Below are 24086 nucleotides of genomic sequence, written 5' to 3' on the forward strand. Positions count from 1 at the left end.
GGCCTCCATGCCTGCCTGTATCACATCTTGTATCCAAGCTAGAGGCGGTACAAGAGGGTACTAGAGCCTCCATCCCTGGCCGTATCACATCTTGTATCCAAGCTAGAGGCAGTACAACAGGGTACTAGAGCCTCCATGCCTGCCCGTATCACATCTTGTATCCAAGCTAGAGGTGGTACAACAGGGTACTAGAGCCTTCATGCCTGCCCGTATCACATCTTGTATCCAAGCTAGAGGAGGTACAACAGGGTACTAGAGCCTCCCTACAAGCGGTCAGTTTTCCTTAATAAATTCCCCTTTTGCTCTGATATTGTAGTCACCTATATCAATGTTACAATCACACACAGAAAGCTTCATTCGACTGAGGGGGAAGGTTGTTCTTGACAATGAGTGTACTTGTTTTCACCATAAAATAACAATTTGAGAGCATTGTGGTGTTCCTCTGTCATGCCTCCTGGAAATGTATAAATAAATTGACAAATGGGTGTTACCATATCTAGTCATACAGCAGAGCAACAGACTGCAGATAAAAGAGTCTTCATAATCACAATATTCACAAAGGTACAAATGTAGCAGAGCCGAGTAGGTCATCTTTTTTTTCAGTACATTGAATGTGCTTTGTGATAACGCTGCAATGATTCCCACTGATTCTTAGAATAAGGGTTTATACACATGGGCGTGTTTTTGTCCTGTTATGCGTCCGTGATTATCACAGCCTCATAAAAGGGACAAATCGAAACCATGGATTTTAGTGGTATTGGGGTTTTTTTACTAACGGGATTTTCCCTTGTTAATTCTATGGGCGAGAAAAGATAGGACTTGCCCTAACTTTCCTGCAGGAAGTTAGCATTATAAGATGAAAATACCCCTATAAGGGCTCCTGCACATTTGCGCTTTTCTTGCGGGTTTTTTTTCAAGTGATATCGCTGCGTTTTTTTAACGAGATTGTTAATGGGACTTTCTAATGTTCAAAACGCATCGCACAAAAATTGCAAAGCGCCAACTTGCGATGTGGTTTTAACATTAGAAAGTCCCATTGACAATCGCGTTAAAAAACGCAGCAATATCACGTGAAAAAAATGTATAAGAAAAACACAAGTGGGTATACACCCTCAGGGTGGATTCAGATGAGCGTGTTTATGTGCGCACAATTGTGCGCGCAAAACCACGCTGTCTAGTAGAACCATTGGTTCCCTATGGTGTGTTCACATGTCCGTGTTTTACAGGCGTGCAAACGCACATACCCACAAAACATAGGACAGGCGTGCACCATAGGTCCGTGGCGCATGTAAATATTTCCCACGGGGGGGGGGGGGGGGCGCCTTGTCACTGAACACTGTGACAGCACTGTCACTGTGTTCAGTGACAAGGGGACTCCCTGCGGGGAGTAAAGAATCTCCCATTGCTTTCAATGTTCTTCCATTGCTTTCAATGGGACCGGCACTTCTGCAGTCCTATTGAAAGCAATGGGCTGCCGGCAAGCCCTACAGGGATTTTCAGGGAAGGGCTTTACGCATCAGTGACAAGGGGACTCCCCGCCAGGATGAAGAAATCCTCTGCCACAGCTTGGGGAATATTTACACAGCAGCAGCAAACAGGTGAGTAATATATATATTATATATATATATATATATATATATATATATATATATATATATATATATATATATATTTTTTTTTAACACAAACCATGGCTGATTTTCAGGGAAGGGCTTTTATTTCAAGCCCTTCCCTGAAAATCCCTGCAGGGGTTGCCAGCATCCTAATGCTATCAATGCTGCTGACAGCAGCAGCCACGGCCCCATTGAAAGCGATGCTGCACAGACCTGCATTCACGCGTGTTTGTGCACGTACATGAGTGCGCATATGCACACACTTGTGTGAATGCACCCTTAGGTCATAAAGCAGTGTACATTGCATACTTTGATATTATAAATGACAAGTGTCAATTGACAAACTCAGCTCAGCCCAGCTACATCTTTATCTTGATAGCCTCATGAGCCTCCTTTATCACTGTCCTAGAACGTGCTTTTAATGCTCACCTTGGGTTTTTATTGTTTAGACTTAGTGCAATTTCATTGACAGCATGCGGATGGGACATTACCATGTTGAAACCATACTGCAGAAAGGAAAAAGGCATTGTTATAAAACACGGGTGTATTATATAACAGTATATTAGAATGACTCATAAGAATATCAAATAAAAGGACTAGTAAGTTAGCAAAAAGACTAAAGACAGACAACTCCAGATCTCCGGTACAGATATAGATATGTCTTCCAGCATCCACCACTAGTGGGAGCTTAGCAGCTTACCATATACTGGTTTATTATTGACTTCTATGTATACATTGTATGCATTAATCTCTAAAGCTCCCCCTAGTGGTAGCTGCAGGCAGACAAAAAATTTTATGTAACTATGTGGATGATTTGCAGCTCTTTATCAGCAAAAAGGTAGTATGACCCCCAATATTTTGAACTATTTAGGATTATTGCTATTTAATGGTAAGCACTAGAGATGAGCGAGCACCAAAATGCTCGGGTGCTCGTTACTTGAGCCGAGCTTTTTGTAATGCTCAAGTGCTCGTTTTGACTAACGAACCCCATGAATTCATGAATGGGTGAGTGCTGCCTCTGATTGGCTGAGTGCAGGGACCAATCAGAGGCAGCTCCCAGCTGTCATTCAATAGCTGAGAGCTGCCTCTGATTGGTCACAGTGCTCAGCCCATGAGAGGCAGCCCATTTAGCAGGCAGGGATTTTAAATCCCCGGCTGCTGAATACTACTGAGAGCAGTGGAGGGAGAAGAGCTGGCTGGATGCTACTGAGCCCCGGCAGCTGAAGAAAGGTGAGTATTCTTTTTAAAAATTTATTCACCATTTCTTCTTGTTTTTCAGGAAAGGGCTTATATTTGAAGCCCTTCCCTGAAAAACAATTGCAGGATGCTGGCAGCTGGACCCCCTACCGCAGCTGTCATCTGCAAAAGCTGTGGTAGGGAATTCTCTAGTCCCCGCAGGAATGAAGAATTCCTTTGCTGCATGTGGCAGATGTGTTCTTCATCCCGCGGGGGACACGGCAGCGATGGAGAGGTAAGTTGTTTTTTTTACACTAAAATTATTGTTTTTCAGGGAAGGGCTTATGTTTAAAGCCCTTCCTTGGAAAAACAATTACTGGGTGCCGGCAGCAGGATCCTCTACCGCAGCTGTCATGTGCAACAGCTGCAGTAGGGAATTGAAGAATTCCTCTGCTGCGTTTGTCACAGATCTAGCAGATGTAGCAGCAGGGAATTCTTTTTACTAGCAGGGATGAAGGAAATATCTGCCGCACGCGGCAGATGTGTTCTTCATCCCCGCGGGGGACACGGCAGCAGCGGGGAGGTAAGTTTATTTATTTATTTTTTACATTAAAATGATTGTTTTTCAGGGAAGGGCTTATGTTTAAAGTCCTTCCATGAAAAACAATTCAGGGGTGCCGGCAGACCATTGTTTTCAATGGAGCCACCAGCAGCAGCCGCGGCTCCATTGAAAACATGTGGGGAGAAGGTGGTCAATTTTTTTCGAGGACCGTGTGGTGCTCGGCTCGAGTAACGAGTACATCAAGCAGGCTAATGCTCGGACGAGCATGCTCGCTCATCTCTAGTAAGCACCTTGAGGTGTGCTGCAGCGGCTCTTCTTGTAAGCCATTTTAAATGTTGTAAAAAATTTTTGGATCATACATTTTAATAAAGATTGTCATTTTTGCTAATTCTTGCGGGAAGTGCCCATCTGACTCTTTGGTTTTTGTGTATGGTGTTACATGTTGGGCAGCCGGGTTTATTCTGAATGGGTACCAAGTGTTGCCAGCCTAAATTTTTATGTTCCTTATAGTTGCAGATCAGTGACGTACCTGGTAATTCATGATCGCCCGCAAACACATGACACAGACATGGACGTCGTCCTTTTTACAAACTAATCTTGAGTTTTTTAGCGTCCGTCTACTGGGCAAAGTATTATACCTGCAAGACAAACGTAGAATATATTCATTTGTACAATACATACACACGCCAGCGCTATGGTCCTATCTGCGCAATCGCTTCTGTTTAGAAATCATTTTTGTGCTGGATTCTCCTCTAGGGGGAGCTTAAGAGCGGACTACATACTGTATATACATTGGACTCAGTAATAACTTAGTATGCAGTAAATGCCGGAGTCTTGTTCAGTGAATCCAGACAATCGATCCCTGTTTCAGCTTGATCTTTGCTAACAGTTGGGTTCGGCGTAAAAGCAAACTTCGGCAATTCGTCTGGGCCAAACCCACTAAAACGACTTCTTTATCTTCTTCTCCTCCAATGTATGTGCTATAACAATAAAAGTGATTATTAGGAAGAAGAAACCAATGCATGGAGAGTATACAAACTCCACGCAGATGTTGCGTGCTCAGATTTGAACCTAGGACCCTAGCCCTGCATGGCAAGAGTCCTAACCACTGAGCTATCATTCTTCTTCCTCCAGACAAGAAGGGGGAGGAGGAAGAAAAGGAAGAAGCAGCAGCATAGCGGCTCAGTGGTTAGCACTCTTACCTTGCAGTGCTGGGGTCCTAGGTTCAAATCTGATCAAGAACAACATCTGCATGGAATTTGTATGTCCCCCTGTGTTTATATGGGTCTATTCTTCATAATAATCCCTTTTGTTTATATAGCACATACTTGGAGGAGGAGGAGGAGAACATCATCTATGGCTCTTATGGCTCTTTTTCACGATACGCTCTGATGCATTGGATTCCAATGCATCGGATCACATGGCCGTAGTGCCGCGGCGTAAAAGCGTCTGTCTGGGCCAATAAAGCGCCGGGCGCTTTCACGCCGGCCAGAAAAGATAGTCCTGGAACTATCTTTCCGGCCGGAATATGTCAGCCGCTACATGGGCTCCTATGGGAGCCAATGACAGCGGCCAGAGAAGGGAAGTGGGAGGGAGTTTAGCAGCGTTAATGCTAAACTCCCTCCCTCTTCACTCCCCTCCCCCTTCAATTGTTTGCAATGGGAGAGGATGGGGTGGAGCTAAACTCCAACCCTCCCATTGCTGGCTGCAGTCAAGGGGCGGGTGCTTAGCTCCACCCCCATCATGCCCATTCCCATTGCAAACAGCCGGAGGGAAGGAGAGAGAAGGTGAAACGGCAAGGGGGAGGTAAGGGGAGGTAAGGGGAGGCAACGGCATTGTGGCCTCAGCGATATGCATCGGTGCCTGTGGCATCTGAACAGGTGCACAAACTTTTTTTACGGCACACGTAAAAACGTCTATAGCCGTGTGAAAGAGGCCTTCGACAGTGTTAAACACCAATTTTAGGAGTACTGTTGAAGTTCAGGTTCAGTTCAAACTAAACTTAGTGAATCGGCCAAACCGAACTTTTCAAAAGTGTGCTCAGTACTACTCCTGAGCTCCACCTAGTGGTGGATGCAGGCAGCAAGAATTTTAGTCATTTCATTCTGTCTACGGAAGGTATCTGGAGCTCGGCATCCAAAAAACAAAGCTCAAACTCATTTAGATAAAAAACAATACTATAGTGGAAAATTAATGTCAAAGTACCACAGATTGTTAATAATTATCATTAACAATATTACAGTTAACGATGATATTCTTGATGGGTTACACTCGAGTCCATCATTATACCAGTAATGAATTATACCAGGCCATGAAAATCACATTGATTTAAAGAAAGTATCCTTAGATTACAGGATTGTAAATGAGAACATATATAATTAGTACACAATGTAACACACTGATATATACAGTATAACGCCGGCTGACGATGCTCTGCCGCTGTAGTGGTTGTAGTGATAAGTTTCAGCACGCAGCCTGCGGTTACTGACTGTCAGGGCACAGAAATAACTTAAGTGTCATAATGCTACATAAGCCATGTAATTACTGGAAACATTTGATTCCTAATTCACTCTGACACTTATCTGTGAGCACTTTCAGGCTGGATGGTCATTTGCCCATAAGATGAAAAAGCTGCGCATTCACAAGTGTAGTAAATGGAATCGTGGAAAGAGGAATGCCGTCCACATTTACTAGTCAGAGAGATAGTACTAACCAGAGACCACCTCTTTGAGGAGACGGGCCATCTACTTTAGGAAGACCATCCCTCTACAAAACCATCCTTCAATGTAAGTTTGGCTGATTGTCTCAAAAAAGTGCATGTCAATTCACCTGGATTACACTGGAATAATCCGGTTTATGCGCCCCCTTACCTGGGTACCTGCATCGTTCACAATGTCTGTGTCCATGGCCACAGCGGAAATCCATCTTTCTGATTTCCTTTTTTTTTTTCAATGAACATCCTTTTGCCAGCACTATTACAGCAACCAGTGGCGCAGTGGGGTGCAGGAAAAAAGTGCAGTGCTCCTGGGACCCGGGTGATGAGTGGCCATGCCTCTTACGGGTGGCTCATCGATCTCTAGCTGGCATAACAGGGGTGGAGTGGAGGAACTAAGTGTGGGTTTATTCTAAAAGGGTGACCTATCAGAGGCTAAGGCTGGAGCCAGAGAGGTGTGGAGAGGGCATTACCAAAGAGAGGATGTGCCTCTGAGGTACTGGTGGAAAGTTGTTAGAAAGGCTGCAAGCTCTGGGGTCAAAGACTGAGCCAGAACATCATATAATTTATGATAAATACATTATCCTACCAAAGGTATTTGGACCCCCTATCAGTAGAATGGATGGACCCCCTATCAGTAGAATGCCCGGCTTCAGCGTGCTCGCGCTGCAGAGGTCTTCTGCGCATGCGCAGAAGACCTCTGCAGCGCGAGCACGCCGGAGCCGGACAGAAGAGGGCAGACAGCGCAAGCGCGTCTAATCCCGGCAGAAGGGGGCTTTGTTCGGCGCCATGGAGACGGAGGGGTAAGTGTATAACTTCTGTATTGCCAATATTTAATGCACGATGTATATTACAAAGTGCATTAATATGGCCATATAGAAGTGCTTAACACCACTTGCTATCACGGGACAACCCCTTTAAGAACAGCGGAGGTACCATTGTGGTCTGGGGATGTATTACGTGGCACAGTCTCTGTCAATTGATTATAGTGACAAGAACCATGAGCATAGAAGTGTACCCTGACATTCTAGAGTATAATGTGCTTCGGACAATGTGACAATACTCTGGGAATGGTCAGCCATACTTCAAACAAGAGAATGCGCCTTGTCACACATCCAACAATGTTTTACATTGGTTTGAGGATATAAATATTCCATGATTGGACTAGTCTGTATAGAGTCCCGACCCTACTAGGTCGAACTAAAATATTGGGTCAGGAAATATGTACAGCGCCCACCAAGAACTCACCAGACATTTGCAGGATAGATGGAGGAAGATATCAGCTGAAGTGTATCAGACATTATTAGAAAGTATGCCATGGAGAATATCCGGTCATTAGGGCCAAAGGAGCCCCACTAAGTATTAACATATGGAAATAAATACTACTTTTGATTCTTGCTCAGGAGTCTAACTACTTTTGGTAGGATAGTGTTACCTGTAGTGGGAACATTTTTGGAATAGTCTAGAGCCTGTAAACTGTCAAGTAGCCAGAGGGAAGTCTAAAGTAAACCCATCAGGTGACTTTTGTTGCCCTATGTGAGAGCAGGATATGATAGAGGGAGAGAAGCTGAGCTCTGTGATATATAGGTGTATATGATTTGGAGCAGGACTCTTGGGAGTGATAGTGGGAGTCCTGATTACTCTGCCCACATACAAGTACTGGCAGCCTTCTCTATAGTCATACATTGACGCAGTAGTGCATAGATTGTGCTGGAGATTTCCAGCCATGAAGTTCCGGCGCTCTCTAGGTTGCCTATAATTTTTTGAATTTGGAAATTGTCCCCTACCAAAAACATCTCTCTGCCTCATAAGACATCGCGCCATACTTTACGGATGGATGGCTTTTGTGATTCGATAAATAATATATAATAACATGTTAAACTATTTGATATGCATATCATTTCTCCATGCATTTAACACATACTACACTGTAATCACCATGTAACACCATCCATACCAATTACTGTAATAGTTTAATGCCTTATTACCATGTATGTAGAGCACTAATCACTGATCGTCTGAGATGCTCAAGTGTATTAATACATGCTCAGGAAAATGAAGTGTTTTCTTGGGTTAAACTGGGATTTTGCGGCCCATCAATTGCTGTGCAGAACATCCCGGTACTTACAGCCAGAATTGCCCCCAGCCACATGACTTCATTCCAACCTTACCGGCAATTTATTCCCATGTCCTCCTGTGACTGCTCATTACAGAAAACACAGGGCTTGGTAATGAACAGATCCAGGGATGTAACCTGACAGTCCTCGCGTCTACCGGGACTTCATAACAAATAGATAAAAAGCCATTTTTCTAGTGCTGGTGGCTCCGATGACCTCAACATTTCCAGCACGATACTGAACTCTGCAGAACTGAGATCTAGCAGTTCTTGTTTGTTGGCGGATGAGTATGTCACCAATTCATCTGGCATGGGTATGTGGTTCGAGAAGTTTCCACAATACTGCGAAAATGACTTCTGCTTTTTTGTTCTTTCTATTCTTGTTCTTGTTTCTTGGAGGAAACCTCAGGCTTCCTCATTGTAAGAGACCCTTCCCCATTGTAAGAGAGGGTTAAACACTCTCTTGAGTGTGCGATTTGTAAAAGATCACCCCAAAAATGGTTGGACCATTAATCAACACCCAAATTGAATAAGATGGAGAAAGTCCGGGGTGAAGACTGATGGATCAGTGGTGGTCAGACTGCTGGGAACCCCACTGATCCTAAGAACCAGGTGCCTGTTTCTCCATTACTTCTCCCTTCTAGGTGACTTCTCCCACCCGCAGTGATGTAATTCAATGGAGTGCTGGGCGTGCATCTGCAGCCGCCGCTACATTCATTTCATTGGGGCTGAATGAAATAGTGAGTGCTTGTACTTGGCTAACTCAGGCAGTCCCAATGAAAATGAATGCAGCAGCATGGCGCATGCTTGACCACGGCTCCATGCAATCTTCTCTGAACTGCAAGCCTGCAATGGTGCAAAGGGACGCCCACCCTCCCTGTTCTCAGTGGGGATCCCAGAGGTTGGACCTCATCAATCTATCAGTTTTCATCCATCCACCGGATGGGTGAAAACTTCAAACTTCGATTCATCTGAATATCCCTTTAAGGTATGACTGAATTAATGAAACCTGACACGTGTTTGTGAGACACCATGATGAACTCAAGGTAATAAAAGGGAATCCATCATAAGATCCATCAGCAGTAACTTGTTCATCTGCCACGTACCAAGAGTGCGGGCTTCAACTGAGTGATTGCCGGCCTGTGTATATATTGTGGGATTTCAGACATTGGGTGCTGCCATGAGAGCAGCTGGTCACGAGTCTTACCGGAAACTTGGCTTCAGGGGGGTCAGAGTAGGCTGCTTGATAACTTTATTAACTGCACCAGAATCAACTTGTCAAGTGCTTGCAAGACGTCTGGGACAGTGTCAGAATCAATGAACCACTTGGCCCCACTGCCTCTGCATCAATATGCGCATCGTCTGTCTTACTAGCTTAAGGTACTCTTACATGGTACAACTGTTGGGCGCAGAACAGCCGTACCAACAACTATCACTCCTGCATTTTACACAGCAGCGATAGTCGTTCAAGTGAATGGAGGCCAGGCTGGCCGGGTATCGTTCTGGTCCACCTGCCTCCCTTCACTGTAAACAGGCAGTCGCTCATCTACTGAGCAACTCCTGTTTGCACTGAGCGAGATGCCGCTCAGCAGTCGTTCCATTTCAGTGAGCTGAAATGGAATGACTAGCAACTGCTGAGCGACTTTTCGCTCTGTGCTCTGTCGTCAGCTGTACGTACACGGGCCGACAGTCGCCCATCATTGCTCATGTAAGTAATTATTCTGGTGACTAATTGCCCATGTAACGGTACTTTTAAGCTGATCCAGCCAAATTTCTAGCAGGGAAACCAACAAGTAGTCCTTGAGGCCTACAGAGTCACACCCAAAGTCCTGCAGAAAACCAGACCTGCGACTGCATCTCCTCTCTCACGTGGATCACTACGCCTGTTTTATATATACCAGCACTCTTTTGTTTTACTGAGGCCGGGTACACAAAGCATAATGTAATTGCGTAATATTCATTGCACGTGATACACGCATATAAAAGAATGCAGCATGTTCTATTGTACCGTGTATTGCGTGCAATAGAGCCCTATTGTTCTCTATGGGTGCGTACGAAAATGCTTTACATATGCAATTACATTGCATTCATACGGCGATTTGTGCGCATGTTGCTAGGAAACATGACTTAAAAGTTGGAAAAAAAAGAAACCAGGAAGCCAGTGCATGACCGCATGTGTGAGATCCGCGATCATACGCAGGCATACGAGATTACAAACATGCTGATGTGCAGCTGCACATGCCGGTAAAACTCTGAGTTTTATACGCAGTACTTTACCATACGGTCATATGAGCCCGGCCTTACAGCCAGAGTGTGTGGTAGTGAGCTCACACGAACAGGTCAGATCGCGCATGCGGAAGAGCTGCAATCATTCGCGGAAAGAAATTTTGAATGATCGTGGAAACAAATAGTTTTCTGGTCGGATGTACGCTATGTACAGCCTATCGTCTACGCAGAGGAAAGATCTCTCCTCTAGCCGGCATTCTTGCTTTTCCTTTGAAGTTGCAAGCGTTACTGCCACTCCTATGCAATATTAATTGCGCATGGGCGACGGATCACTTCAATGGAGGCCGTCCGTACAAAAATAGAGCATGCTGAGATTTTTATTGCGCTTGCGGAAACCGCAATTCCTATCCACATGTCTGCAAAACGTAATGCTTTTCAATAGCCGCGTATTACCGCATTTCGTCCGCACAGGTGCTGACTGCGAAACACGCAAATCAAGTCCGCCTGTGTGAGCCCGGCCTCATAGTGCCATAGGTTATAGGTTAGGCTCACATGGGTGGATTTTAATTGCGGAATCTGCAATCGCAGTTTGGGCAAAAGATCTGCGATAAAACGCAGGCACTGACAGGCTTGAATTTTCGATTTCTAGCTCAAACTCGCAGATCCAAGTTGCGAAAATTGCAGCTTGCTCTATTTTAGCACGGATTGCGAGTGTTCTGTCACCCCTATGCAATTAACATTGCGTATGAGCAGCGGAAACTTTCGCAACTTTAAAAGGAAAAATCGTACTGCCGGCTGAAGGGGAGAGGGAGACCGTTTTTCTGTGCAGACAATACGCCGTACATAGCGTATATCCGCACGGAAAAACACTTGCATTCGCGATCAATCGCAATTATTTTCCGCAAATGATCGCAGCTCTTCGGAATCTGACCCGGAGTCATAATGGAAATCTAGGATGCAGTACGATATATTTGCAGATTGCAGTAAATTACGGCGCGCTGGCTCGGCTCCCCTTCGCTGAAACAGCACATGGCGGTAAGTGACTGCGATGCACGGCCTGAGTGCTCAGGAGAGGACGTGCGAATTGCTGGTAGGAATCATCTTTTTGCAAATAGAGGTCAGAAGAACAAAGAGATTTTAATCTCATTCACCTCTGTGCAGCTATAATGGCTGCTGTATCAATATATACTGTAATCATAGGCGGGCTTATCACTCATTTAGACAAAGAGCGCTTTAATGACATTTCAGGGCAATCATCTCCGGCTCTCCTGCCAATCTGACTGTAATGACTCGGCATGACACACATTTCCTGACTGCGAGGACACTAATACTCCCAATGAATGGCTGGAATTACAACTTCCCTGAGTCACCGACAATGACGCCTGGGGCTAGTAGTGCTACAGCGTGTTCTCTGCTTCCACCAGGCATATTCTAGATAAAAGCTCTGCATTATGTCTATGAAGGTCAATGAACAACTTACAAGGGGACACGTTAGACTTAAAGAATAGCTTTTTTGACAATCGGTTTACAGTTGACATAGTTAATGTTGAGTAACCTTGTCTCCGTTATTTGTTCTGATTGTGAATTTCATCATATTATTCTCCGTTCTTATCCATCCATCTATTTATATTATATATCATATATATATATATATATATATATATATCATATTTATACACACACACACACGCACACCAAATGGCCACTTTATACAGAGACACAGAGACAACCATCTAGTAGCGCATTGGAGCTTCTTTGGCTTTCAAGATTGCAGCGGTTCATCATCATGTCTATCAGTGCTAAAGGACCCGGGGTATCAGAAGACCCGGGATGCGCCAAGAAAATATTACCTGCACTATTACTCCACCAGCCTGATAGGAGGGGGTCATTGATTCATGCAGCTTGCGCCAAATTCTGACCTCTTATCAGCACAGTGCAACAGAAATCTGGATTCCTCTGACCAGGTGATGTTTTTCCACAGCTCATTGATCCAGCTTTTGCCCACCGGAGTCTTACTTTTTTGTTTCTCTTATCAATGGCACCACAACTGGTGGTCTGTCGTCACATCCCATCCGTGCTAAGGACACAGTTGTGCATTCGGACACATTAGTTGGAGCACCAGTGTTTAATTCAGCTGTTCTCGACTGCTTATTACAACAATTCCTGACATCCTCCTCTGACTCCTTACATTGACGAGTTGTTTCTGTTCACAATATCCCCTTTCACTGGATGTTTTCCCTCAATTATGCCATATCAGTGTACTTTCCACACTGTTACATGAGAAAACTCTACACGGTTGGCATTGTTCGAAGTCACTGGATTTTCCCATCTAATGGGGGTTCCCACTGAAACGGATCCGCGGTAAACTTGTCACTTGATTTTATGCTGCACTCTGGAGTCACAGGGATAAATTATATACAGGGAAGCGCCAATCGTTAAAGGGCTGGGGTCTCTAATAAAGTGGTCATTTAGTGTGTATATCCCAGGTAATACAGCTAACCACCCCATAGGCTGCCTACAGACAGCCAGGTCGGATCCCGCTGCAATCTCGCAGCGGGGATGCGGTCCCGTGCCCTTGCACAGCTCTGCGGCACACCTGCTCCCGGCATCTCCTTTCTGTGCTGTGTGCCGGCTGCTACTACTGACATTTCTGTGCGGGCCTCTGCGAGACCAGCACAGAAATAGAACATGCCGCAATAAATCACAGCCGTCTGCCTAGGATTGCGTTATCTAATGCAGGCGGGCATGGGCAGAAATTCTGCGGGAAATCCAGGTGCGGAATTTGCGCCCCTGTGCAGGGAGCCATAGTCATGCAGCTATCACCTGTTTATTTATCTACCAAGTGGACTCTCAGAAGACACAATTCAACCAGCTTTGTTACCTACGGAAACCATTGATGTGCCTGATAAATGACTTTCCATTTCTGACATAAATCAGCGCTTAAACAGACCGTTGAATGAAACAATTTAATAAGCCTGATGTATAAAAGGTGTGACGTATCGCCATTCACTCTGCACCTTAAATCATATTGGGCAAAAAAATTAACTTCCTTTAAAACTTTTGTCGTTTGCTTAGAAATACAAGAAACACTTGAAGTTCTGTGCTTCAACACATTGTGTGTTAGAATTCCATACAGAAGAGGATAGAGGGAAGATAGTATAGCTCAAAGTTAAAAAGTCACTTCTTACAGTGGTTCTCCTAATCTAAATATGGGATTCTTGGCGGTTCTGGTACTGGAATCCCACTAATCCTCACGAGGGGGCTTCTATACCATATCCTATTAATACTCTAGAAAGGTTATAGTGAGAAAACCCATTTAACGTGTTTCATTAGATGAGTTTCATATCGTATACTGGGTTAATCTGCCACCAAGGTGAACTTGATTCCTCCTCGGTGCCATGAGGGATATGGGAAGTGACAACTACCATGAGAAAAAGGGTACTTTTACAATGGCTGATAGTCACCCGATTAATAACTCAAAAAAGTGATTATGGCCAACTGTCATCCTGTGTAAACATAGGACCCGTCAGGGCAAGTGAGTGAGAATCATCAACATTTGTCAGAGTTGCTTGGTTTTCAGCTCACCTACAAGGCAAGCAACTGTTGGCTCGTGTAAACAGGCAGTCATTGATCTATGAACATCTGCCTGTTTACTCTGCATGGAAAGAGTGGCTGGAAGAGATCTCCGTCCCGCTCCACCTCCATTCATCATCGCTCCCACGTGAAAGCACAGTAGCAATAATAGTTGGGACATCTGTCAGGCGTTTTAAGTGCCTGACAGTCGTGCCATGTAAAAGTAGCCCAGAGGTCACTTTTCATTCCCCTACCTCTAGCTGTTACCAGAGCTACTGTAGATATAAGAGCTGAAGATACTGAAAAATGAGACCTGCTACAGTTTCTCTGAGCTTCTTTACAGATCAGTATTTATCTTATTTGTATAGAGATATTCAAAGAAAACCTGCTGCAGTCTGCAAGAGAACTGCAATGACCATAATCATAAATCCAAAGCGCCACAGACTGTGCTAGGTGGATAAAATGGGGTCCAAAATCCAAGCTGTGTTCCTTCATCGCTTACTGTCTTTTCTAAAGCTAACTTTACTTGGGGCTCCATAGTTGCTTTCGCTATGCAAGTGCATATAATGGTCAACACGCATTATCTCCAAACCTTTACATTGAAACCTTTATAGTATATATGTCTCATGTTCCCCAACCGTCCTGAATTTGATTGGACAATCCTGGATTTTGGGGGCTGTTCCCCCATGCAGGGAGACAAGAGTCATGTCCTGCAGGAGCGGCTGGGAATTAAGTAAAATAAAAAGCATCTTATACTAACCCTTTTCACTCACCCCGCCACTTGGTACACATCACTCCCGTAACACTGCTTACTTCTAAGGAGCATGATCATGTGCCATCTAGAACATGATCACTGCTGCCAATCACTGGCCTCAACTAAGGTAAGTGAAAAAGGTGAGTATAGGCTGTTTTTTTTTTATTAAATGCATAAAAGAGGGCATTATTAAGCGGAGGCATTATTACTGAGCAGGGGCATGCAGTGGGCACAGTTACTGTAAAAGGAACACTATAGGGAACTATTACTCTGAGGGGAGTCATTGAGGGGCACTATTACTGTGAGAAGGTCACTGAGAGATACTATTACTGTGAGAGGGACACTAAGGGCACTACTATTGTGAGACGGACACTGAAAGGAACTATTACTGTGAGAGGGTCATTGAGGAGCACTATAATTGTGAGAAGGACACTAAGGGGCACTATTACTGAGGAGGTCACTGAGGGACACCATTACTATGAGAGAGACACTAGGGGGCACTATTATTCTGAGAGGACACTGAGGACGTGGAATGGCCAAACGTAAAAAAAAAATAAAAAATCACCGTTTCCCTCTTTTTATTTCTAAAAAGTTGGGAGGCATGTATTTATATCCTCTTATTCTGGTATACAAATGTATATTTCAGATATAAGGTCCTAACATGACCGATCCTTGGCCCCACATCCACTATAACAACTAAAACATTCTGATTTTATAAGATCGCTTCCCAAGAGCAACACACAGATCATGATTCATATAGACTTTCTCCGATGACCTTCAGTACGTAATCATGGTATTATGTCCCCAGCAAGGCATGATGGGAAAACAAAAAAAAACAAGGTCTCCATAAAACAGCTTATCATTCCCTGATCCAAGACATTAATAAACAGTTTGCTTTTCCTGACACTTTTCTTTTAAAAGCCACACGCAATCCATAAAGTAATGTCGCTTTCCGACACATGTAGTGACTGAGGCTTAAACCATGGCTGTTAATCATCTGGTGATCTATACGGCCCGCTCTTCATAGAAGCGAGGCAATCTCCTCTCAATACGCTGTTTCCATATATCACCAAACACTTGGACAGAGCTATTGATTTTGCACTTAGGTGGCAATACACCAAAGTAATGCAGACTTATTTGCACATGTTGTCTCTTCAAGTAGTTCACTAGGCATCTAGTAATCAGGAGATTTTCTTGCAGAATGAAAAAAAACAAAAAAAACAAGAAAGTTACCTTGATTTTACCACCAGATAGTAAAATATATTGAAATAAAGCTAATTTAAGTTCAATATATTAACCCTTTTCAATCCAATTTTGGATTCAGGGTTTTCTAAAAGGCTTTCTCTTTTTGCAGTTATACAATGGTGCCATCTGCTGGATAAAGCCAGTGTGTGTGCGCCAGAGTGGCTGGTAATAGATGGTAAGAATACCCTGCCGGACGTTTTCTGACATTGGAGCTGTACGAGCTTCAATCAGAATGTAGGAAGGCATCAGACAGTGGATTGGAAAGGGTTTAAGTAAATGCTAATTCAGGTCGTAAAATGGATTGGTTATAAGTAGAGATGAGCGAGCACCAAAATGCTCGAGTGCTCGTTACTCGAGTCGAACTTTCAGTGATGCTCGAGAGTTCGTTTCGAGTAACGAACCCCATTGAAGTCAATGGGCGACTCGAGCATTTTTGTATATGACTGGTGCTCCGCTAAGGTTTTCATTTGTGAAAATCTTAGCAAATCACCAAAGTCATGTAAAAAACACAGAAATGGATAGGGCAGGCGAGGAGCAACATGCAGGGCTGCATTTCGGGCTCTGAGGTCTCACTATTAAGCCACAATAGTGGCAAGAGTGAGACCCCCCCCCCCCCCCTGCACTGTCAGCATAAAGATCGTTCTCCTCTGCCACAGCTGTAACAGCTGTGGCAGAGAAGAACGATGTTAGCCCATTGAATTCAATGGAGCCGGCAATACAGCCGGCTCCATTGAAAGCAATGGGCTGCCGGCGAGCGCTGGATGAATTTTCGGGAAGGGCTTAAAAATATAAGCCCTTACCTGAAAATCATCCTAAAATGTGTAAAAAAAAAAAAAAAAAATGTATGCTCACCTTTCAGCTGCAGCCGGAGTTCAGCCACGTCTGGCCGGCAGTTCTCCTGAACTGCTTTCTGTAGTATTCAGCAGGTGGGGATTTAAAATCCCCGCCTCCTGAATGAGCTGCCTTTGATTGGTCACAGCCTCACCAATCAGAGGCAGCTCTCACTCACCCATTCATGAATGGGTGAGTGAGTGCTGCCTCTGATTGGCTCAGCGCAGGGACCAATCAGGGGCAGCTCTCAGCTGTCATTCATCAAGCTCGGACGAGTATGCTCGCTTATCTCTAGTTATAAGTAATCTAGGGACTGATGTCTCCCCAGCAGGAAGGCTCAAAGGGCATTAAAGCACTGCAAACCGGAGACTGGGGTCCTAAACCTACCAGACAGCTAGGACTATGACTGTAATCCAGCAAACACAAGGGTTAAACCACCAGGGCTGCTAGTAATAAAGCACAAGACACCAGGGCTTAGAGTCCTAATCCAGCAGGGCTAAATTACCAGGCCTGGTACCACTACACCACCAGCCCCTGCAGCTTCCGTGGACCCATGCTCAAACAGGTTGCGAATTCCTCACACAGATGTTGCCCACTGGTAGGGCTAAATCCACATGCACATCTGCTGCAAAATTCATAGCAGTACAGTCACAGATTTCTGCCACAATTGTAGGGCATATTTATGCTGTATTTTACAGGCATATATTTTACATGCGTAATATGCAGTACGTATACCCTAATGATTTGAATTGGGGGCTTCAGACCTGCATTTTTCATATGCATATTTACATGTGTGAGGGGAAAAAACAGCATATCCTATTTTGGTCCTTATTATGGACCGGAATAGCCCATTAAAGTCAATGGTAATGCATGAATACAGGGCTAAACCACCAGCACTGGGGCAGGTAATACCAAACCACCAGGCACAAGGGCTTCCAGTACTACCACCAGGCAGCAGGGCTAAACCACCAGCCCTGGAGTTGATAGTATTCAACCACCAGACACCAGGGCTTAGAGTACTAACTCAGAAAACACTAGAGCTGAACCACCAGTGCCATGGCTGGTATTACTAAAATCACCAGACACCGGGGCTTAGAGTACTAAAGCAGCTAGACGCTAGAACTAAACTACCAGTGTCAGGGTTGAAAATATTAGACCATCGGACATCAGGGCTTAGAGTATTAAATAACTAGAAAACAGTAATGAACTACCAAACACCAGGTGGTAGAGTACTAAACTACTGGACACCAGGCTTAAAGACTTTAAACAATGGTTAGCAGGTACTAGAGCATTAAGCATTAAATACCAGCGAATGAAACACTAAATGAATGGGCACTAAGAAGCGAAGTATTAAACCAGAGACTGAGACACTTAACTGGACACACAACCAAGAACTTGTGCACTGCGGGTAAAATTGTTGCTAAAGACAAAAACTTGCTCACAAGAAAAAAATTTGGGAAAAGTTTGGAATCCGGATAAACCACTGCTTGGGATCCCTGGTGATCAACTATTGATGACCTATCCCAAGGATAGGCAATAAATATTATTTGCCCACAATACCCCTTTAAGAATATCTATGGATTACTCCTATTTCGTAGTGAACCTGTCAAGCCAAGTTTACAAAAGGTAACAAGGTTGTGAATTAAACTTTCGCTTGACTTGATGGGTCATGGACTCCTATGAAAACAAACAGAGTAAACACCAAACGTACCGTAAGGTAGAATGTCTGCCAGAGCGGGTAATACTATTTCCAACAGGTGATGGTAAGTTGCTTCCTCTATGTAGGTCTTCAATTGAACGACTCCAATGTTTTGATTTATCAACATTGTTTTCTACATTATTTTCCAGACTTTCAAAGTCAAAGCTGAAGAGAAACAAAGAGTGAGAAATCAGAAATGTTTTTGTTAAATTATTTTTGGTAACTCACCTAAACAAAATCAGTTGTGGCTGCAAAAACAAACAATAGCCAATGTCCGGCTCACAGGAAGTGGTTTGCTGAGGTCCTCAGACACCTGATTAAGCAATCCCTACCGAAGCGAACAACTCGTTATAACTCCTTTTCCCAAAAATAGCACCTCACCAGTCTATGGATTGGGTCTGGTATTGCAGCTCATTTCCTCTGAAGTGAATAGCAATAAACCGCAATACCCATGGAGAGAAGTGGTCTTGTTTTTGGAAGAAAGCAGTCACATATTTTCTAATCCTGGACAGAATCCCTTTAATCTTGCTCTGCGGCCCTCTTCTCTTTCACTGAAACCACCAGTCAATCAAAGGGAATTCGCTTTTACTGATCTTATCCAGAATGTTGCAGAAGAGGGGTTTTTTTGGCATTTCGATAATTGACAATTACATGTGTACACTGAATTTTATCCACTGTGACTTGTCGGTAAATTAAATATAACACATATCTTTATTAGATTTTTGCTAATTATTTCTGTTTCAGCCTTACAGATGAAGAAATGCTACGTCAGGTCATGTTTACTCATACACAATTATCAGCAGACAAGAGGCCCTTTGTACTGTGTGCCATTTCCAAATGTTAGTAATTCTATTAACAAATGGAATTTTTCCATCATGGCAGCTTTCGGAAAGTGAATAATGAAAGAACTGATGCCAAAGTCGTATCCAAAAAAACAAGGGTAAGAAATCTATTTCATTTAGCGACATTCATTTTAAAGGATCATAAGAGTGAAAGTATAATCCAATGGCAAATATCCATATAGTTCCTTTAGTCGGGGAATAGTTGGTCCTTTAGTCCAGTATTCAATGGTCTAAATTTAGTGAAAAGAGTTCCAAAAAGGGTTTACAAAATAGGAAGTTACTTTTTATTGCAAAAAAATGGACCATTAATAAATGATGCCTATAGAAATGTATATTTAAGGCTGATCTGGCAAAAACAAATACTCCTTGCTCCGACCCCTTTACTTCCCTTATTGTTGTAAAAGGTAGTATGACACAACATATAGCAAACACATACTGGTCCAGCATGAGCTGGGCCGACTCTCCTGATGGTGTTGTGGCGCACTGGCTACAGTCAGCAAGTGGAGTCGGGGTGACATCACGATATCGGCCCTGGCCCATGTGACTATGCCTGCGATGCATGCGCTCTGTCATTTGGCACTGGCTGTTAAGAAGTGCCTTCTTCCTGTCACTGCAGAAGGCCCTAGAAATGTCATAAGCCGGAAATCCCAGAATGGGGTCAGTGTATAACTGACCCTTCTTCACAACCTTCTACAACATCTCTTGTGGTGTACGGACTGAGTGGCCTACAGGAAGGTGTTACCACTAGCCAGCCAAACAGCCATAATGGAAGTGTACTTATTCTGGGCCCGCCTCTACATGGGCACCGGTTATAGTCCTGTCGGAGGTGTTTGATGACATAAGAGACTCCAGCCAAGTAACTGTGGTTATTTATTCTGTATGGAGCTTCTTCACTTCTACCTTATGCTGTGTTGTATACATTGCTTCTTCCATCTGCATTAAATATCTTCCCTAAGTTACCATCTAGGGATTCAAAATGCCCCTTAGGTTCCTGACAATGGTCCGCCCCTATTGGGGCGATTGCCCTGCTTCTAAGCAGGGTAACACTAAACCAGAGTTGGTTAGCCATAGTGTTTCCATCGCCGTATGTCTATTACCATTATTTGCCCTAATTTCAGTGTGTTTTGGCGATATAATACATGTCTATATTTGGTCCATTGCAGACATAGAACCGAGCCAGTCAGCAGATTTTTGTATTGCAATCCAAGTGCAGCGCTACAATGTGTATATTGCATTTCTCTTCACAGTACTTTTGCTTAGTACTTGAGTAATCAGTGAGCAAAGTTCTCCTGCACGGTATTTTAATAATGCAGAATGGTCCGGTGGGCAGCCGGACAGTCTTTGCTAGCAGCCTTTTCATCACATATTTCCGCCCGTTTGCTTCTCAGACATAATCTTGCACGTGCGCCACTTGTTTGAAAGTGGCGCATGCGCAGATAAGCAAGAAGAAGCTGCCCACAAAAGTGGAAGCTCCTCTACGCATGCGCCGGCTGAGAAACGAACGATGGGCATTGTAGTATTTGCATGGTCAGCTCCCATCCTACTCAAGTAGCTCTAAAGGTAGAGATGCTACTTACGTGACTGCGTATTGTGCAAAGGAGAGGTACTCCACAAGGACATCCAGCCCCTTGTTCTCTTCATTCAAAAACTCTCTAACCCATCTGTCAAATAAAATAACCATCGTTAATCGAAATGTGGACCCTAAAAAAACAAAAAATCTTGACATTTTATGAAGCATATCCATAGAGAAGTAGGTCTGAACCCCACGGGTCAAACATCTGCAGTTCACACCAAAGATTCGGGACTGTGGAAATTTTTTGCTTAGCATTTGAATGTCACATCTATTACTAGAAGGCCAAAGAACTGTTGGATTCTGATGTACTGACAGAAATGTCTTTTATGAAGTTCACAGTTCACATTGTGTCCAGAATTGTTGCTTTGCTGCCTGGCAAGTGCCCTACTATAAATACCGGCAATGGCTCAAGAAGTTATTTAACCCTATAACTGAAGGGTATCACATATCAACTCCTATAACCAAATGTCCAGCGGCAATTTGTGTTGAAAAATCACTTATGGCCAAAAAAATGCATTTTTTTGATGTTCAACGTTTCAGTTTTATATATAAGATGTATATTTAGTATTTACACTTTGTTTTGCTTTTGGTCCACTGAAGCCCGGTATCACTGAAAGTTATGCAGAAAATCGTGATTTGCAATTAAGCAGGAGGTAAGGGAAGCTAAATAATTTACATTGATGAATAATTGAAAGTACCCAGTTTCTGTTATTAACTTTGATTTTTAAGTGGCCCAAAATATTGTGTAGTTACATAAAAGAAAGTAGCGTAATACTGGTATACAGAGACAGAGCACTAGAAGTTAATGTAAGATGTCAAGTATAGCCTATACATGTCATTATAGCTCCAATACAACTATCCTAACAAAGATAATTGAACTCCTGAGCAAGAATCAAAAGTACTGTTTATTTCCATATATTTGGCCCTAATGATATTGTATATTCTCTGTGGCATACTTTTTACTAATGTCTGATACACTTCAGTTGATATTTCCCTCCATGCATCCTGCAAATAACTGGTGAGTTCTCTCAAACTAGATGCATCAAGCCGTCTACAATGATGCAAGGAGCATCCTCATTGGACTGTTGAGCAATGGAAGAACGTTCTATAGAGTGACGAAACACTGTACTCCATCCTCAAATAAAATGGACATATCTAGGTGTGGAGGGCGCCTGGGAATGCCTTTTGCCTGAGTGTGTTGTGCCAACAGTGAAGTACAGCAGAGGAGGTTCCATTATGGTCTGGGGATGTTTTACACGGCGTGGTCGCAGTCCATTGGTTGTAGTCACAAGAAACATGAACACAGAGCTGTACCCTGACATACTAGACAATAATATACTACTGGCAATGTGACAATGCTCTTGGAATAGTCAGCTATACTTCTAACAAGACAAAACACCTTCTCACAAATCCAACGCTGTTTTCGGTTGGTTTGAGGATATGGATGTTCCACAACCTGAACCCTACTCAACATTTTTGGGATGAACTGGAAATTCTGGTCAGGAAATATGAACAGTGTTCATCTTCTTTGAGAAAAGTCACAGATGTTTTCAGGATGAATGGAGGGAAATACCAGCTGAAGTGTATCAGATATTAGTAGAAAGTATACTGTGGAGAGTATCCGATGTCATTAGGACCAAAGGAGCCCCACTAAGTATTAACATATGGAAATAAATACTACTTCTGATTCTTGCTCAGGTGTCCAATTACTTTTGGTAGGATAGCGTAGATCGCACCGGGGTAGTCACTCAGCTTTCCAAGACTACTTAAATAGGTTGCTTGCATTGGATAGTTCCTGATCATCAGATCGGTCCTAAATGTTGTGCCGATCCTGTCAGTCCTGACACCAAAACTAGAAAAAAAAGCAGAATTGCAGTTTTATTGCTAACCTCTGCTTCTCCAAAAATGGCATTAAAAAAGGATCAAAAAGTTATATGTGGCCCCAAATTATACAAATACGAACTACAGCTCACTCTGCGAAAAACAAGCCCTAGCACAGCTCTATTGGCATAAAAATTTTTTATGAGTGCTATTTTTTTAAAAGTAGAAAAACCTCAAAAAAACTATTATAAATGTGGTATTTTAATAATCATACTGACCCATATGAAACAGTGAACATCTAAGTTTTACCACAGTGAAACATCATAAAAATGAAACCCAAAGAATAATGGGGCAATTGTGATTTTTTTCCACTTCCATTTCAACCTACTTAAAAATTGTTGTTAAAGTTTTTCAATACCTTATATTGTATCTTAAACACTATTATTGGAAATACAACTTATCCCACACAAAAAACAAGCCCTCATACAGCTAGGCTGATGGGAAAATAAAAACAAGTATAGCTTTTGGAAAGGTGAGAATGAAAAAGAAAAGTGAAAAACTAAAAACTGCCTGTGTCCTTAAGGGTTTAACCCTTTCCAATCCACTGTCTGATGTCTTAAGACATTATGATTTAAGGCTGTACAGCTCCGATGTTGGAAGACGTCCGTCGGGGTTCTCTTACTGTATATCACCAGCCTCTTTGCTGCCGAAGCCTATCCAACGTGTCACCTCATGCAGTACTGGCTTTAGCCAGCAGATAGCGCCCTTGTATAGCAGCAGAAAAAGAGTAAGCCCCCTAGGAAAACCAGGATACAAATTGGATTGAAAAGGGTTAAATAGGGATGACCTACAGTACCAGACACAGCCAGTGGAGAAGGGCGGCGCAGTTTCTAGAGAAAGAAGAGGCCATTTTTCTCTATTCAAGGGAAGATTCTTTATCGAATTAATCCAAAAAAATACAAAAAATAGCTCAATGAAGTGATAGGGTTTCATTTTTCATCAAACCCTACCACGGCAATGGTTTTGTTACTGAAGGTGCCAAACTAGACATGAAGGAGGAACTATATATGGAATGACGCAGTCATAGGAGTCTCAGTTAATACTTCTCCAGTATAATAATTGCATTTTGCTGAGGCCATTGTGACCAGTAACATAAGAACAGGAATGATGAACGGATCATACTTGCCACAGTGTGATCATTTGTATGGAAAGAGTAGACTAAACTTTGTGGTTTTAGTTAAAAATAACCTTATTTGACGATGTGGTTTTTCCATTCCACTAAATTCATAATGTTCTTGCTTATAGGAAGCCGCTCACAAATGGGTAACATAACCAGGCTTCA

General features: G+C 43.2%; 1 protein-coding gene across 4 annotated transcripts in view; it reads right to left on the reverse strand.

Annotated features, from left to right (window-relative positions):
• Positions 1-24086, reverse strand: part of FMNL2 (formin like 2) — a 241765-nt gene that overhangs the window by 71153 nt on the left and 146526 nt on the right. For all 4 annotated transcript variants that reach the window (XM_066576019.1, XM_066576023.1, XM_066576020.1 and 1 more), the window contains exons 5-8: positions 20928-21011; positions 18521-18673; positions 3881-3989; positions 2043-2119 (exon numbers count right to left, since the gene is read on the reverse strand). In XM_066576019.1, the coding sequence (XP_066432116.1) occupies positions 2043-2119; positions 3881-3989; positions 18521-18673; positions 20928-21011 (423 nt within the window). The remainder of the gene's footprint in view (positions 1-2042; positions 2120-3880; positions 3990-18520; positions 18674-20927; positions 21012-24086) is intronic.

The sequence above is a fragment of the Eleutherodactylus coqui genome, chromosome 8 (assembly GCF_035609145.1).
Source record: "Eleutherodactylus coqui strain aEleCoq1 chromosome 8, aEleCoq1.hap1, whole genome shotgun sequence".
NCBI lineage: Eukaryota > Metazoa > Chordata > Amphibia > Anura > Eleutherodactylidae > Eleutherodactylus > Eleutherodactylus coqui.